The 12,964-nt window shown below is 47.0% G+C and overlaps 1 protein-coding gene across 6 annotated transcripts; it reads left to right on the top strand.

Annotated features, from left to right (window-relative positions):
* Positions 1–210: 210 nt before the first annotated feature.
* On the top strand, positions 211–10,461 carry PHB1 (prohibitin 1). 6 transcript variants are annotated; one of them, XM_077164702.1, is made up of 8 exons: positions 393–460; positions 1,429–1,531; positions 1,663–1,790; positions 3,104–3,265; positions 5,322–5,464; positions 5,636–5,752; positions 7,974–8,069; positions 9,312–10,461. In XM_077164702.1, exons 3-8 carry the CDS (start codon positions 1,703–1,705, stop codon positions 9,522–9,524), a joined length of 819 nt encoding a protein of 272 aa, XP_077020817.1. In that variant the 5' UTR covers positions 393–460; positions 1,429–1,531; positions 1,663–1,702; the 3' UTR covers positions 9,525–10,461. The 6 variants fall into 6 exon arrangements, with proteins under 6 accessions (XP_077020818.1, XP_077020814.1, XP_077020815.1 ...); XM_077164701.1 differs by having other exon boundaries at positions 425–544; XM_077164703.1 differs by lacking the exons at positions 393–460; positions 1,429–1,531 and adding an exon at positions 211–306.
* Positions 10,462–12,964: the final 2,503 nt, after the last annotated feature.

The raw sequence follows: 12,964 nt of genomic DNA, 5'->3' as shown, positions 1-12,964 counted from the left end.
TTTCTTCACGATGCCCACTCTTTTTCTTTCATTAGCCATAAATCTGCCCCTACCCTGCCGCGCCACTAGCCGCAGGCGCAGCCACTTATCCCTATCTTTGGTCCTGAAGCTCCTCTCCATTCCCCAGGTTCCAGCATCGGTTCAGTACAGGCACGTGCATCATCCCCCAGAAACTACAGAGCCCAAAAGGCTTTGCGGCAACTTCCCCGCAATTACCGCCAAAGAAAAACGGCTATTCTGCGCGCGCCTGCGGCTGCATGGCCTGAAGGGAATTATAGTCCACCTCGGAAGAGGGGAGGAAGTCTGGTAAGGCTGCGAACCACCCTTCCCAGAATACATAGCGTTCTTCTCCTCCAATCGGGGGCACAGATCTTGGAAGGGGGCGGAGAAGGGGTGGCCGCTGGGCGCACGCGCAATGTGTGTGGCTGGGGAATTCATGTGGAGGTCAGAGTGTAAGTAGGTGAGGACTGTGCGCTGTGGCTCAGGCCTCTGTCTCGGCGTCTTGTTAATCCTTCTGTCTTTCCATACGTACCGGGAGAGCGGGGTGCGTATGCGGGTCGGCCTCGTGAGGGAGGGAAAAAAAGGTGGGCCCGGGATGAGCTAAGGGTTGCGTTAAGGGAGGTGTGTATGGGGGCAGGGTGAGGAATAATCCAGAGACTATTAGAAATGGAAAGACCGAGGGGTAAGGACTGGGTATCGTGGCCCCGGGGGAGGAAGATTTAAATGCTCGAGGAGAGATAAAGGTAGTTTAAAGGATTTGGGGTCTGAGAGAGAGGGAGGAAGAATTTGAGACAGTGGTGAACGTCGACGTTGGGTCAGGGTATTAAAAGTTAAAATGCTGGAGTCATTTCTGGTTGGATGACCTGTGCTCCCACCCACTTCGCGTCAGTCCTGCCCTCCCTCCTCAACTAGAGCTGTTTCTGGCTGTGCAGTTTATAGTCTTTATGCCCAAATTGTTTTTTCCATTCTCTTGGACCCAGAATGTCATCAACTTCCTGCTTCCATAATAAAATGGCATTATTAATGCTTGATGTTGAGAAGCAATATGGGGAAGGTTGAAGCTGAACCCCATTGAATCCTGTTACACCACTTAATAGTTGTATGATTTGGGGCTCTTGTAACTGCTCTGTATACCTCAGTTTCCTCATCTATAATCGTTGAATTGTTGTGAGGATTAATTAATGAGGATTAATTAAATTGCCCTCAGAACACTCCTTGATATAAATATTATCTGTTGGGATCGCCATGAAGCATATTCTTTTAATTGTTTTTCCAAACCAGAATTGCACAGAACCAACTATACAGACTTCCTCTTGGGGCTTACTTGTCCTCGGAATGGGAGGACTTTTTAGTGTGGAGCTAAAAGTTCTTGGTGGTATCAAGCCCATTCTTCGACCTTTTTAACTTCATGTTCCCATTATTGAACAGAATGCTCCAGAGCCTTTTCCTTTAAGTGATAGCACTGAAAAAGGGAAAAGCAGAGAAATTGCTGAGACACTTTTCCAGGCTGTTGAGTTGTGTCCCTCTGCAGGTGAGTTAGAACTCTTATGAGTGGGGGAATAAGTAGCCAGCTTGAGAAGTGAATGCTGTGCCTCATAGATGATTGACTGTCTCTGCGGATTTGGGGGTCAAGTTGTTTTGTTTTGTTTTTACCCCCCTTAGGAGTGAGTGAGCTAAAAGACAAGGTCCAGCAGAAGGAGACATGGCTGCCAAAGTATTTGAGTCCATCGGCAAGTTTGGCCTGGCCTTAGCTGTTGCAGGAGGCGTGGTGAACTCTGCCTTGTATAATGGTGAGACAGTAGGGGATGGTGGGTCATTGCCCTGCATAGACCTTGTGACTTTCCTGATTATAGCTGATGTTTCTGAATGCTTGTGGCCAAGAGGGCTGACCTCCTCTGTCCCATACCATGCTTTGTTACCAGAGTCTTGGGTTCTTTGGGCCATAGGTTCTTCTCAGAGCCTTAATTTAAAAAGAGCCTCCCACCCTGTTGCTGGTTGCTGCTTTTGCTGATTTCAAGTGATGCTGCACTCCCCAGTATATGTTAGCCGAGTACCAGGATTTCACTGGCTAGCTGAAATGGAGAGCTCATTTGTTCTCTTCTTTTACCTGCATGTGAAATAACTTAACAAGTACTTCTGACCCATTTGATGAGCTTGTCCTGAGCAGGAGCTTTCACTCTGCTGCAGTTGAGTAGCACCAGAAAAAATACCTTTGAGATGCATTGCCCAACTTTTAACAGTATAGTAGGGGTTTAAGCAGTTTTTCTTCTGCTTTGCTGTGCGACCTTAGGCAAATCACTTTCCCTTTAGGACTCAGCTTCCTCACTAATCAAGCAATGGAGATGAAGTAGTTTATCTCTTCAGACCTACTCCAACTCTGACATTCTGTTGTAGATCAACCCACCTCGTGTGTAGTGATATGATGAGGCAGATTGCTTTCAGAGCTGAGATATTTAGACCATCCATAAAGTCCAAAGAACAGAGGAAGAAAGCAGCTGATCAGAAAAGCTTGCTTGCTTTATATGATGTATCTTAACACTATGATCCTTTTGGCAACAACCTATACAACTAGACAGTTACTACTATCATTGAATGTATCTCTGAATCAACAAGACAGCTGTATAGCCCCTAAAAATCCTTAGAGAAGCCAAGGTATTAGGAAGAAAGGATGGGGCCTTCTAAATTTGAGGATTCCCATGGTGAGAGTGCTGCTTATGGGAGCACTAACTTACACTGGAGGCATGGTAGAGCATGATGACAGTGAAGACTTTGGTGAGTTTTTCAAAGAACTTTGGGAGGTGATTCCTGGAAATGTGTTATTGGGGACTTGCAGAGGAGATGGTTAATCAGATTTCTTTCAAGGAGAAAGGACTCTGAGGAGCAGATCCTATTACCAAAGTCCTAGGGGAGATACATGGGACAGGAAGTGATTGCTTAGTGTTGTAGCTATTTAGAAGCCTTTAGAGACCAGAAGTGCAGGAAGATAGAGCAGGAGAGAGAAGACTTAATAAATGCACAGAAAGCACGAGGAATCTCTCAAAGACATACTCTTCTTGGCTAAAGGGTTAGGGAGTTTTTCTGACCTGTTATCCTTCCTTCCTAGTGGATGCTGGACACAGAGCTGTTATCTTTGACCGGTTCCGTGGAGTCCAAGACATTGTAGTAGGGGAAGGGACTCACTTTCTCATCCCTTGGGTACAGAAACCAATTATCTTTGACTGCCGCTCTCGACCACGTAATGTGCCTGTCATCACTGGTAGCAAAGGTGAGTCTTGCCTGTGTGCCAGGTGAACTAAGGGAGTTTGGAAGGGGTGCTGTGTTCTTTTGTTAGATCTAGAATCATCTGTGAGACACTAGGATCCAGAAGAAGGGAAGATCACAGAATAATAACACCTAGCATATTTGCCCTAGAGAGTTTTATATGGTTCATAAAAAAAATGACATTTATATGTAAAGGAAGAGAGCAGCTGACTCCCATAGATGGCACACGCATAACTGTACAAATTTAGAGAAATATACAAATGTACTTCTTAAGAGCTACATAGTAACCTGATTTTAAAGAAATCTAAGTGTGTCTTTGGTCCCTTCGGTTGAACCTTCCCATCAGTTACTGTTCCCCAGAGTGACTGACTGTATAAACCAATCTCACTGTGCTTTTGCCTTTGTAGCTGACTTACCATTTGCCTTGCTTTCCAAGGTCTCAGCTTCTAACAGTGCTGACCTCATATTGTTATCTTATGGGCTGAGGCCCGCATTCCCTGGGACCCGTCTGCTGGTGGCTGTACACGCCACTGGATTTCCAGTCTGAGCTTAAAATGAATTGCTGCCACTGTTCTCCCCCTGTCTTCCACATGGAGGTGCATAGGCAGTAAATGGAGTAGCAGATGGTAGTAATTAATAAACCAGTGGACACTGACCTATTATTGTGATAATACTCGATGACTGTGGTGCTGTTCCTCCATGTGTGTCTGCTTACTGTGGTGTCCCAGGCTTTGTGCTGGGTTGGAGGATGGAGGTAGTTCAGAGGTGACTAAAGCAGGGGTCCGGATCTCAATATAGCTGGAGAGTTACATATGTGAACAAGCAATTACAGTAGAGTGTGATCAGTAATGGGGTCAAGGTCAGTCAGTCTTGTGGAAGCATAGAAAAGAGCCGTTGACTGCCTTGGCTAGCTGGTGAGGTTCCCTGCCAGGAGCTGAAAGCTGGGTCTTTCAAGAGTGAGAAGTTTGCCAGAGAAAAAGGGGAAGGGTATATTGCTATTTCAAAACCTGTTCTGTAATTCCTGGCTAGGGAAACAAAGTAGTAAAGAATCTGGCTTGCCTACTACAAAGAGGAAATAAAAAAAGGGGGATAATAGAAAAACATAAAATCCAGAATTAAAAACCTATTTCTAAACTTCTCACTTCTTTTAAATTTCTTTTTTTTCCCCCCCGCTTGGTAATTGCTGTCTGGTTATGTTGAATGCCTGCTTCAGGAACTTTTGGGAGAATCCAGAGATCAAGGGCTTGCATGTATTAATGTGCTTTCCCACCTGTGTTGGTATCTGGTTCAGGACCATCTCATGGGCACCTGGTCCATATTGTATATGACTTGAGGCAAGCTCTGTAGTTCCGAGCAGACTTGAATTTGTCAAGTGAAGGTATCATATCTCACCTTGGGTCCTTCGTCTGGACCAAGTAATGAGAAGCAGGTTGTAGAAGAGTTTGACAAGCACTTGCAACTGTTAGGCAGTTGATAGACTGCCTTTATATCTGTTCTCTCCTTCAGTTTCCCCCAGCATTTCTGCAAGTCCTGGGAGGCAGCTGAAACCATTCCCATTCTCTCAGACAAGGAAACAAGCTTTGATTGGCTAAGACTTATCAGGGCCTTGTAATCAGTGAACATCACGGTGAAACTATGGCCTAGGTTTTGGAGCTGCTAGTCCAGTGCGGTTTCCACTGGTCTCATATTGACCTCTCTAGGGCACACTCCTGACCTGAGCTCCATTGACCAGTCCCTAGAAAGGCTTTATCCTAACCTTGGTGTTGGTATTGGTCTGTCAGTTTTCCTGAAATGTTCATTGTAGCAAACAATCTGTGGCACCTATTGGACATGTACTCTTAATTGCTTGATCCAGAGGTCATTCAGGAAAAATGGAAAAGCCGTTATCACCAAAAACTTTTAAGAAATTCTTAGATCTGATACCATGCATATCTGGTCCTTACTCTCCAGGTCAGATAATCAGATTTACTTATTAATTTTGACAACTTGGGGATATGAAGAGCCTATATAAAATGCTCTTTGGTTTTTATTTAACTCCAGTGCTTGTTCCCTCACTTAAGATTTACAGAATGTCAACATCACACTACGCATCCTTTTCCGGCCAGTTGCCAGCCAGCTTCCCCGCATATACACCAGCATCGGAGAGGACTACGATGAGCGTGTGTTGCCGTCCATCACTACAGAGATCCTCAAATCAGTGGTGGTGAGTGAACAGGGGCCCATCGGCCTCAAGCCCAGAGCACACCCCCACTGTACTGCCTGGTGGCAGGAAGAGCTTGGCAGTGGACTGATGAGAACGTGGCCGTGTAATTTGCTGGTTCCCTCTCTGCTTCCTCACCCTGACCTGCTCCTCTGCCCCTCCCTTTGACACCAGGCTCGATTTGATGCTGGAGAACTAATCACCCAGAGAGAACTGGTCTCCAGGCAGGTGAGCGATGACCTCACAGAGAGAGCGGCGACGTTTGGGCTCATCCTGGATGATGTGTCCTTGGTAAGATCTTTAGGGAGCCTGTGGGCAATGGGCTGCATTCTTAGTCAGGTGCCTGGCTTCACTTCTGGATAAACGCTTAGGTCCTGCCTTCCACCTTCTCAGATAACTTGTCAACATGGCAGCTTCTTGACAACATGAAGTGGTCTCCTTGGGTTTGTTTTCTGTTTAAGTTTCTGTTACCCCCCCTCTGCCAGACACGTTTTTCTTATGAACTCTGGCCCAACCCAGATGGTCCCTAACTACTAGACTTGTCACTTTCTCCAGAATGCACGTGTTCCCCAAAGCTTCCCAGGAAGCAATGTGTTAACCTTATTGGACACAGGAAGAAACTGCCTGCTGGAGCCTAGAGAACTGCTCAAATAATCTTTTTCCCTAGCTCAGACCTCCCGGCTGCCTGACCCCTGGGAATTCTAACACTCTGGGCAGAATTCAGTAAAGTGAGTTCTGGCGACCCCCAGAGAAAGGTGATAGAGTGTAAATGAATGGTCTGTTCCCCAAAGCCTGGTATGGGGGCAAGGGACATCTCTGAGGCATAATTTAGCCTCTTGAGACATTATAGTCTATGTATTTATGTGATATTGAATGTCATAACTCAGACTGAAAGCAATACAGGCAGGATAGCATTTCAGATCGAGGAGGGTGAGGGGAAAGGGTCATGTTTCTAAATTCTGTGGGAAAAATAATTTGAAGTGATTTGTTCGGGTAGGGAGGTTGAATGTTTCCTGTTCACTTCTCCCGTGCACCATTAGGGAAAGGCACCATTTCCCCCTCATCATCTGTGCAGCTGTTTAAACAGTCATGCTCTATGACACCCAGTACTAAACCGCCAGACACTGCTCTACTTTGCTTCAGTTGCTGGAAATTGAAGAACTTGTGGGCTCCCTCTGCGGGCATAATGCCAGACTGCAGCCGTCTGGCTCAGGCCCTCCCAGTTGCTGTTAGCCTGAACACGTTGGCTGAGAGAAAATGCTAAGTAAAAACCTAACAAGATGCTTGGCATTTTGCTAGAGTTTAACCACATACTCTATCCTTGGGAAATGTGGGCTGACCACAAGAAACCCTATCTAAGAGGTGTGAGGAAAAAAATTAGGTTTCATGGGGAATTTGCTGCCCTCAGCTGGCCTTTTTTAGAGTGAAATTTTATTCTTTAATTACATACTTCATTTTTTCATTTCTCAGGGCTGCATTTTCTTCCCCAAACCTTCCTTGAATGAGAGTCCAGAAATGGAAGAGGCAAAATATAATAGCTGCAGTTTAAAAATTAGAGGTGTTAAAAATTCTGGAAGAAAGTAGGACCAAGATTTACTCTTAAGAAGATGTTTTGGACTGTTTATATTTAAAAAATGTAGAGGTTGAGAGGGTGAAGGAGGAAATGAAACAAATAGAATTTGATAGAAAAACCAGTGCTTTTCTTCCCTTTATTTCTTCATTTTTAATAAAAAGTTTGATGAGTAAGTAACTCACTCTAGACTGGGCATTAGGAATTTTGAGATCTGTTCTCATTATTTGCACCGTCATTAGGGATGGTCATCACAGCCAAGTCATATATGTCGTCAGGGATAGTCTGTGGATAATTGGAATTTTAAATCCACACTCTGACCAATGACTTTACCTGCCTTCTCTCTAAAACCCTCCCTCAGAACCACTCACACATAGAGAACACCATGATTTGTGTTCCACCATCCCATCCTCTTGCTGTTTTGTGGTGGAAGTGCAGTGAGAAAGAAGTAGACTGGTTAATCCATAAGCAGAGTGTTAGGCTCCTGAAACTCTGAGAACCAGCTGCATCCCCCACTCTCCGGGGCTCAGTTTTCTATCTGGCCACCACTGGGGCTTTGAACAGGGAATCAGTGGACCTTGGAAGAGCACCAGTCAGTGGTGGGGGTCCTAGGTACCTCCAGCTCTTCTCCCTAGAGGGGGTGGTCTCTTGAGTAGATCTCTTCTGGCACTTGGGTGCCTGAGCAAAAGCCTGGGTGCCACTTTTTGCATGAACTCGCTACACTGAGGGTGACAAAATGCTGGGTGGGAGCAGTTTGGGGCAGCTAAGGATGCGAGGTGTAAACTGAGTTTGGACAAGGATGTGGAGGTGGAAGGTGTTTTGGCCTCTCGGATGCCTCCAGCTGTTAGAGCCATTCCCGGCCTTTTCCTTCCAGCAGTCATGGGGGCCTCACAGCAACGCTGTCTAAGCAATTACACTGCCTCATCTTGTGCTCACCCTTAGACGCATCTGACCTTTGGGAAGGAATTCACAGAAGCAGTGGAAGCCAAACAGGTGGCTCAGCAGGAAGCAGAGAGGGCCAGATTTGTGGTGGAAAAGGTGAGTGTTCACCCAGATGGCAGGAATCTCTTCCCCCTTCTTCTGTGCTCAGCTTCCCCATTTGCTGGGTGGCCTGGAAATTCATCATCTGTCATCTCTTCTTCCGAGATAATCGGAAGGGGATTGAAGGGACTTTACTCTTGCAGTTGGTTCCAGAGTCTTTGGGGGCTAGTCAGGGATATGTGAAGTTATGTTCTTAAATCACTGAAGGGTAATTTTTTCCCAACTTCCCTAAGATCAAAAACACTCTCCTACAAATAAAAATGTTTCTCCTGGAATATCCTCGGCCTCACTGGGAAGTCATTTTTAACCTTGGCTACATGTGAAAGCTGACAGCAAAAAGAATCAAACGTTGTTCCAGATGTACTATCTGGAGTCTTTTTTTTTTCAAGTGCTAAATTCATCCAGATGTGTCAGACAGTGTGGTGAGGCATGATACATTTGTATAGCAGCCTTGTCTCCTGATCTTTGCAAACGTATATTAATGTATATTCTTGCTGCCCCCACCCCGCACCAGCTTTCCTAATCTCAGACCCCTTAGAACTGGGCATAAGAGGGCCAACATTTAATTTTGGAGATTATAAACCCAGTGGGAATAGGAACGGTTTTACTTTTTATCTACTGTTATTCTACAACAAGTCTAGAACTGTCTGGTGATACTAGGTACTCAATAAACATTTGTTGAAGGAGCAAACACAGCCTCGCAGCTTCAAAATTGTGTGTTAATTTCAAAGAGACTGGATGCTGAACAAGTCATGCAGACAGATGTCATCATGTAGATATTGGTAGGGAAAGCCGAGATCTCATGCTGGGCGGCTGGGTTCCAGGTCAGGAATTGCTTAGAGGAATCACTAGTTTAGTTCATAGGCACCATGAAGGATGTTTTTGCATGTGCAAACTGTTCCTCCATAGCTATACTTCTCTGGCTTTGGGTCCTCCTGGCTCAGAGTGGGGTAACCAACCTGCATTGCTATTAATATTAAACAAGACTTTGAAATGAGCCTCTATATATGGGGCCAACAGAAATGTATCCCTGCAATTATCAGAAGTGGACATTGATGAAAAGAGGAGGCCTGGGTGGAAAAAGTGCTTGTTGACTCCATCAGAAGGAGGAAGGAAATCAGTAAATCCCTGTTTCCTTCTGGAAGCAGTGAAGTTACCTACTCGGGTCTTTCTAGGCTGGAGGCTGCCGTGTACTGCCCAGAAGTTTAATCTTGGTCTCTCTCACCTCTACTCGCTTAGGCGGAGCAGCAGAAGAAGGCAGCCATCATCTCTGCTGAGGGTGACTCTAAGGCAGCTGAGCTGATTGCCAACTCGCTTGCCACCGCGGGTGATGGCCTGATTGAGCTACGCAAATTGGAAGCTGCAGAGGACATTGCGTACCAGCTCTCTCGCTCTCGAAACATCACCTACCTGCCATCTGGGCAGTCACTGCTCCTCCAGCTGCCCCAGTGAGGCCTGCCCTGCCTGTCCCACCTCAGGCTGCCTGGGCCACAGCCCCATTGATTCTTAACATAGCCTTCCTTAGGCTCCCACCCCAGAAATCACTGTGAAATTTCATGATTGGCTTAAAGTGAAGGGAATAAAATTGAATCACTTCAGATCTCTAATTACTCTATCAGATGAAGCTTTTTCATTTTTCCCATATTCATTCACCTTTTTATCCACCCCCACCTCCCTATAAAAAATTGCCAAGTGCCTACGCAGACTGGCCTGGAGTCCCCTAATTGAGGCGGGCTGGAGTTCCTGCCTAGGCACTGGTGATTGGCAGAAGAAAGGCAGGGCAGTGTATGTGATTGAGGAGCACAGTGTCAGCTTGAGTAAACTTGTAGTCTCAAACTTATCATTTAGAGAAGATTTGAGAAGGATGGCACATGCAGCTGAACCGAGTAGGCAGACCTTAGTTGTTCCAGCTGTTTCTAGCTAACGAGAGGTGCTGGAAAGAGACAGACAGGAAGTAGCCTGTGTCTTACCATAAGGCTGACTTTCTCTAACTGTGGGGCCAGCAAGAGCAGGTGCATGCAAATTGGGCGTGGAGTGAAGCCTCTGCCCCTGTTGAGGTGGGTGGGCCTGGTTTTCCTGCCCCCCAGGGTCCTCAAACAGGGATGGACTTAGAGAGTGAGACAGAAGGCCTGGACTGCAACGTGAGCCCTGTTGAAGACTCTCCACCCCCTCCTTGGTTCCTCTCAAATACTCAGTGGAATTCCAGCTTGAAGGATTGCATCCTGCTGTAGCTGAACATGCCAAAGACATGTGCGTCCTGAGTTCTCTGCTCCCTCATTCAGAGACTGCCCTTCTGGGGCCTCTGCGCCTGTGCTTTGAAGGAAACAACCATGGGAGGAAAGCAGATGTTTGTAAACTTCTGTTAATAAATGACACCCAGACCTTCCAACTCAGTCTTCTGGATTTGTTTGTGAGAGCTGTGGGATCAGAACAGAGCGTTCTAGTAGTTGGTGTGCACGTATGTAACACCAGCTGGTCCAGAGTCTCCGGCAAGGCAGAAAGCACATTGGTTTTAGGAAATGCTTTGTGCTGTGTTCCAGATCTGTCTGAAGCCTGAAATTAATCTCTGTGGTATCAGGTGAAGTTTGTTGTGAGATGGGTTCTTAATGCGGAGGAGGCAAGAGGGTAAAGGTTCGTTCCCTTCTGTGACTTTTGGAAACACTACTCCTGACTGGGTACCTATAGGCCTCCCACCAACTGTCAGCAACACTTTTCCCTGATGGGAAGAATAGATTGACATTAAGATACACATGGCGTGGCAGATAGCCCCTAGCACACTCTGGTTTGACTTTGATGCGGTACATGGCTTGGGGTCCTCCTCAGTGTGTTTATATTGCCTATCCTTTGTGTACACAAGCACGTGCTAACGAAATGGAACATAACATCTCCCATTTGTTGCCTCTTCTGCTTTGTTTTGTCTGAAGTTGAAATGACTTGGCATTTGGGGGGAGAGGGGGAAAGCAGACCAAAATCTGACAGATGAACCATGCCAGTCAACCCACCTCATATCCATTTTAGGAACAAAAGGGAAACAATGTGCAGTGAGTGAACTGAGCATTGACTGTGCTTTAACCTCTGCTCTCAATTTAATCCCTGAACTCAGCACCTGCAGGCAGGCGAAGTCTTCAAGAGGACTCTGAATTTCCTCCCCCAGGCATTTCCTTTCCCAGATAGGACCAGCTGTCAGCTGGGAAAGGGACCCCATGTACAAATTTGTGTTGGAATCTGAGATTGAGTTATCCCATTGCCAACACCCCGTACCCCTTCCAGGGCCTCTCAGCAGGGCTTCAGTCCCTTCCAGTCCAGCCCCACGAGCAGACAGGAGTGTGTTGGGCCTGACCATAAGCTGAACCCCAAGACCCCCAGCAAAAGTCTTGTTCTCTGATACTCCTGTGAACCTCCCATCTAGTCCATCTCCCCCAGAATCATTTATCTCAAGATACCTCTCCCTAATTTTATTTTTTTGCTGTAAAAATTGCAAGGAGTGTAAATGATGAGGTGCCTGGACTCACAGAGCACCCTGAAGGCTGGAGCAGAAAGAGCATAGTTCCTAAATAAGTTCCAGACCAGCTTCCACTCTGCACCCTCCTCGATTCCTGCCATTTATTGTTGTGGACACCCTTTGGTGGGGTGGGGTCAGGGGCTTCTCTGTCTTCCCCAGACCCTTTTTAAAAGAGCAGTTGTGTTTCCTGTGTTTGACTGGCGATTGGGTTTCAGGCTCCAGGTGTCTGGAGGGGAGCCCTGGGCTGACGTTCCCCTCCACAGCTTGGGGTTCCCCTTGTTCAGGTCTGTCCTTTCAGCACCGCCTCAGGCTTCCTGCTGCTTCTGCTTGTCATCCTGGCAGAGGCATGTCCCAGCCCAAGGGGCCCGCTATGCCTTGACTTCCGCCAAGTAATTCTTTTCACAAATGTTCAAGGGCTGTTTGGTTGCTTAGCCCCCAGTCCCCTGATGGCCTCAGGGTTTCTTCAGAAGCTGCCACAAAGGTCCTTTATCAGCTCAGGATTCCAAAAGCCCTGTCTTGTCCTGACCAGGAAAGGGGAGAGCAGGAAGTCTTTTCCTCCCTCTCTCCTTTGGTCAGGCTGAATAGTTCCCTTGTTCAAGCTCTGAGGGGTCACTTATTAAGGAGTTCATGGGCCCTGGGCAGGGAGATGAGAGAATAACCCTTAAAGGTGGCCGTTCTTCTTACTCTTACTAGTTTTATGCAAATTCTGCCAGTGTGAACTGATGGGGAGAGGTCCCTTTTTCATCACTAGGTGGGTTTGTTTGAAAAACCGGGAAAGCCAATAGAAGATTAGTCAAACCGTGATTTAGCAAATGCTCTTCTAAGCGGACGGTCCAGCGGTCAGCAGGGGTGCAGTTAGGACCTCCCCTCGACCTTTGCCGTGTGCCTGTAACTGCGCAAAGCCGCCCACTGGGGCTGAAAATAACATGGGTGAAAAGAGCCTAGGAAGCTGTAGCTGATTTCCCTGCCTTTCCTTGGCCTTCCATTCTTGCACACCACTGCAAACTTCGGATCTCATCCTCTCCCTGCTGAGAAGCCGACAGCAGCCCTTCCTTGCACACTTGATAAAGTACAGATGTCCTGCCCTGGCATTCAGGCCTTCTGTGGGCTGCCTCCCGCTCACTACCTTTCTAGCCTAACATTATACTTTCCTGTGTGCCCTCACTAACCTACCCCGTGGTCCTCGCGGGATGGGGAGTGTTGTTTGAAAATGCAAACGGAAAGGGGCAGTGGCTAGTGGCATGCGATGCAGGAAAATCCCAGGACTTGCTGCGTGACCTGCAATGAGCAGACAGACTCACGGCGGAGACTTGACTCAGAGGAGAGGCCTGTACGCCTGATGGGAACACGTGTCGGACTGAGCTCCTCGCTCTCGCTGCATGCGCCCCAT

Source organism: Tamandua tetradactyla, chromosome 6, assembly GCF_023851605.1.
Source record: "Tamandua tetradactyla isolate mTamTet1 chromosome 6, mTamTet1.pri, whole genome shotgun sequence".
Classification (NCBI taxonomy): Eukaryota; Metazoa; Chordata; class Mammalia; order Pilosa; family Myrmecophagidae; genus Tamandua; species Tamandua tetradactyla.
Note: the sequence above shows the minus strand (reverse complement) of the source record. Positions and strands in the feature narration are given on the sequence as shown.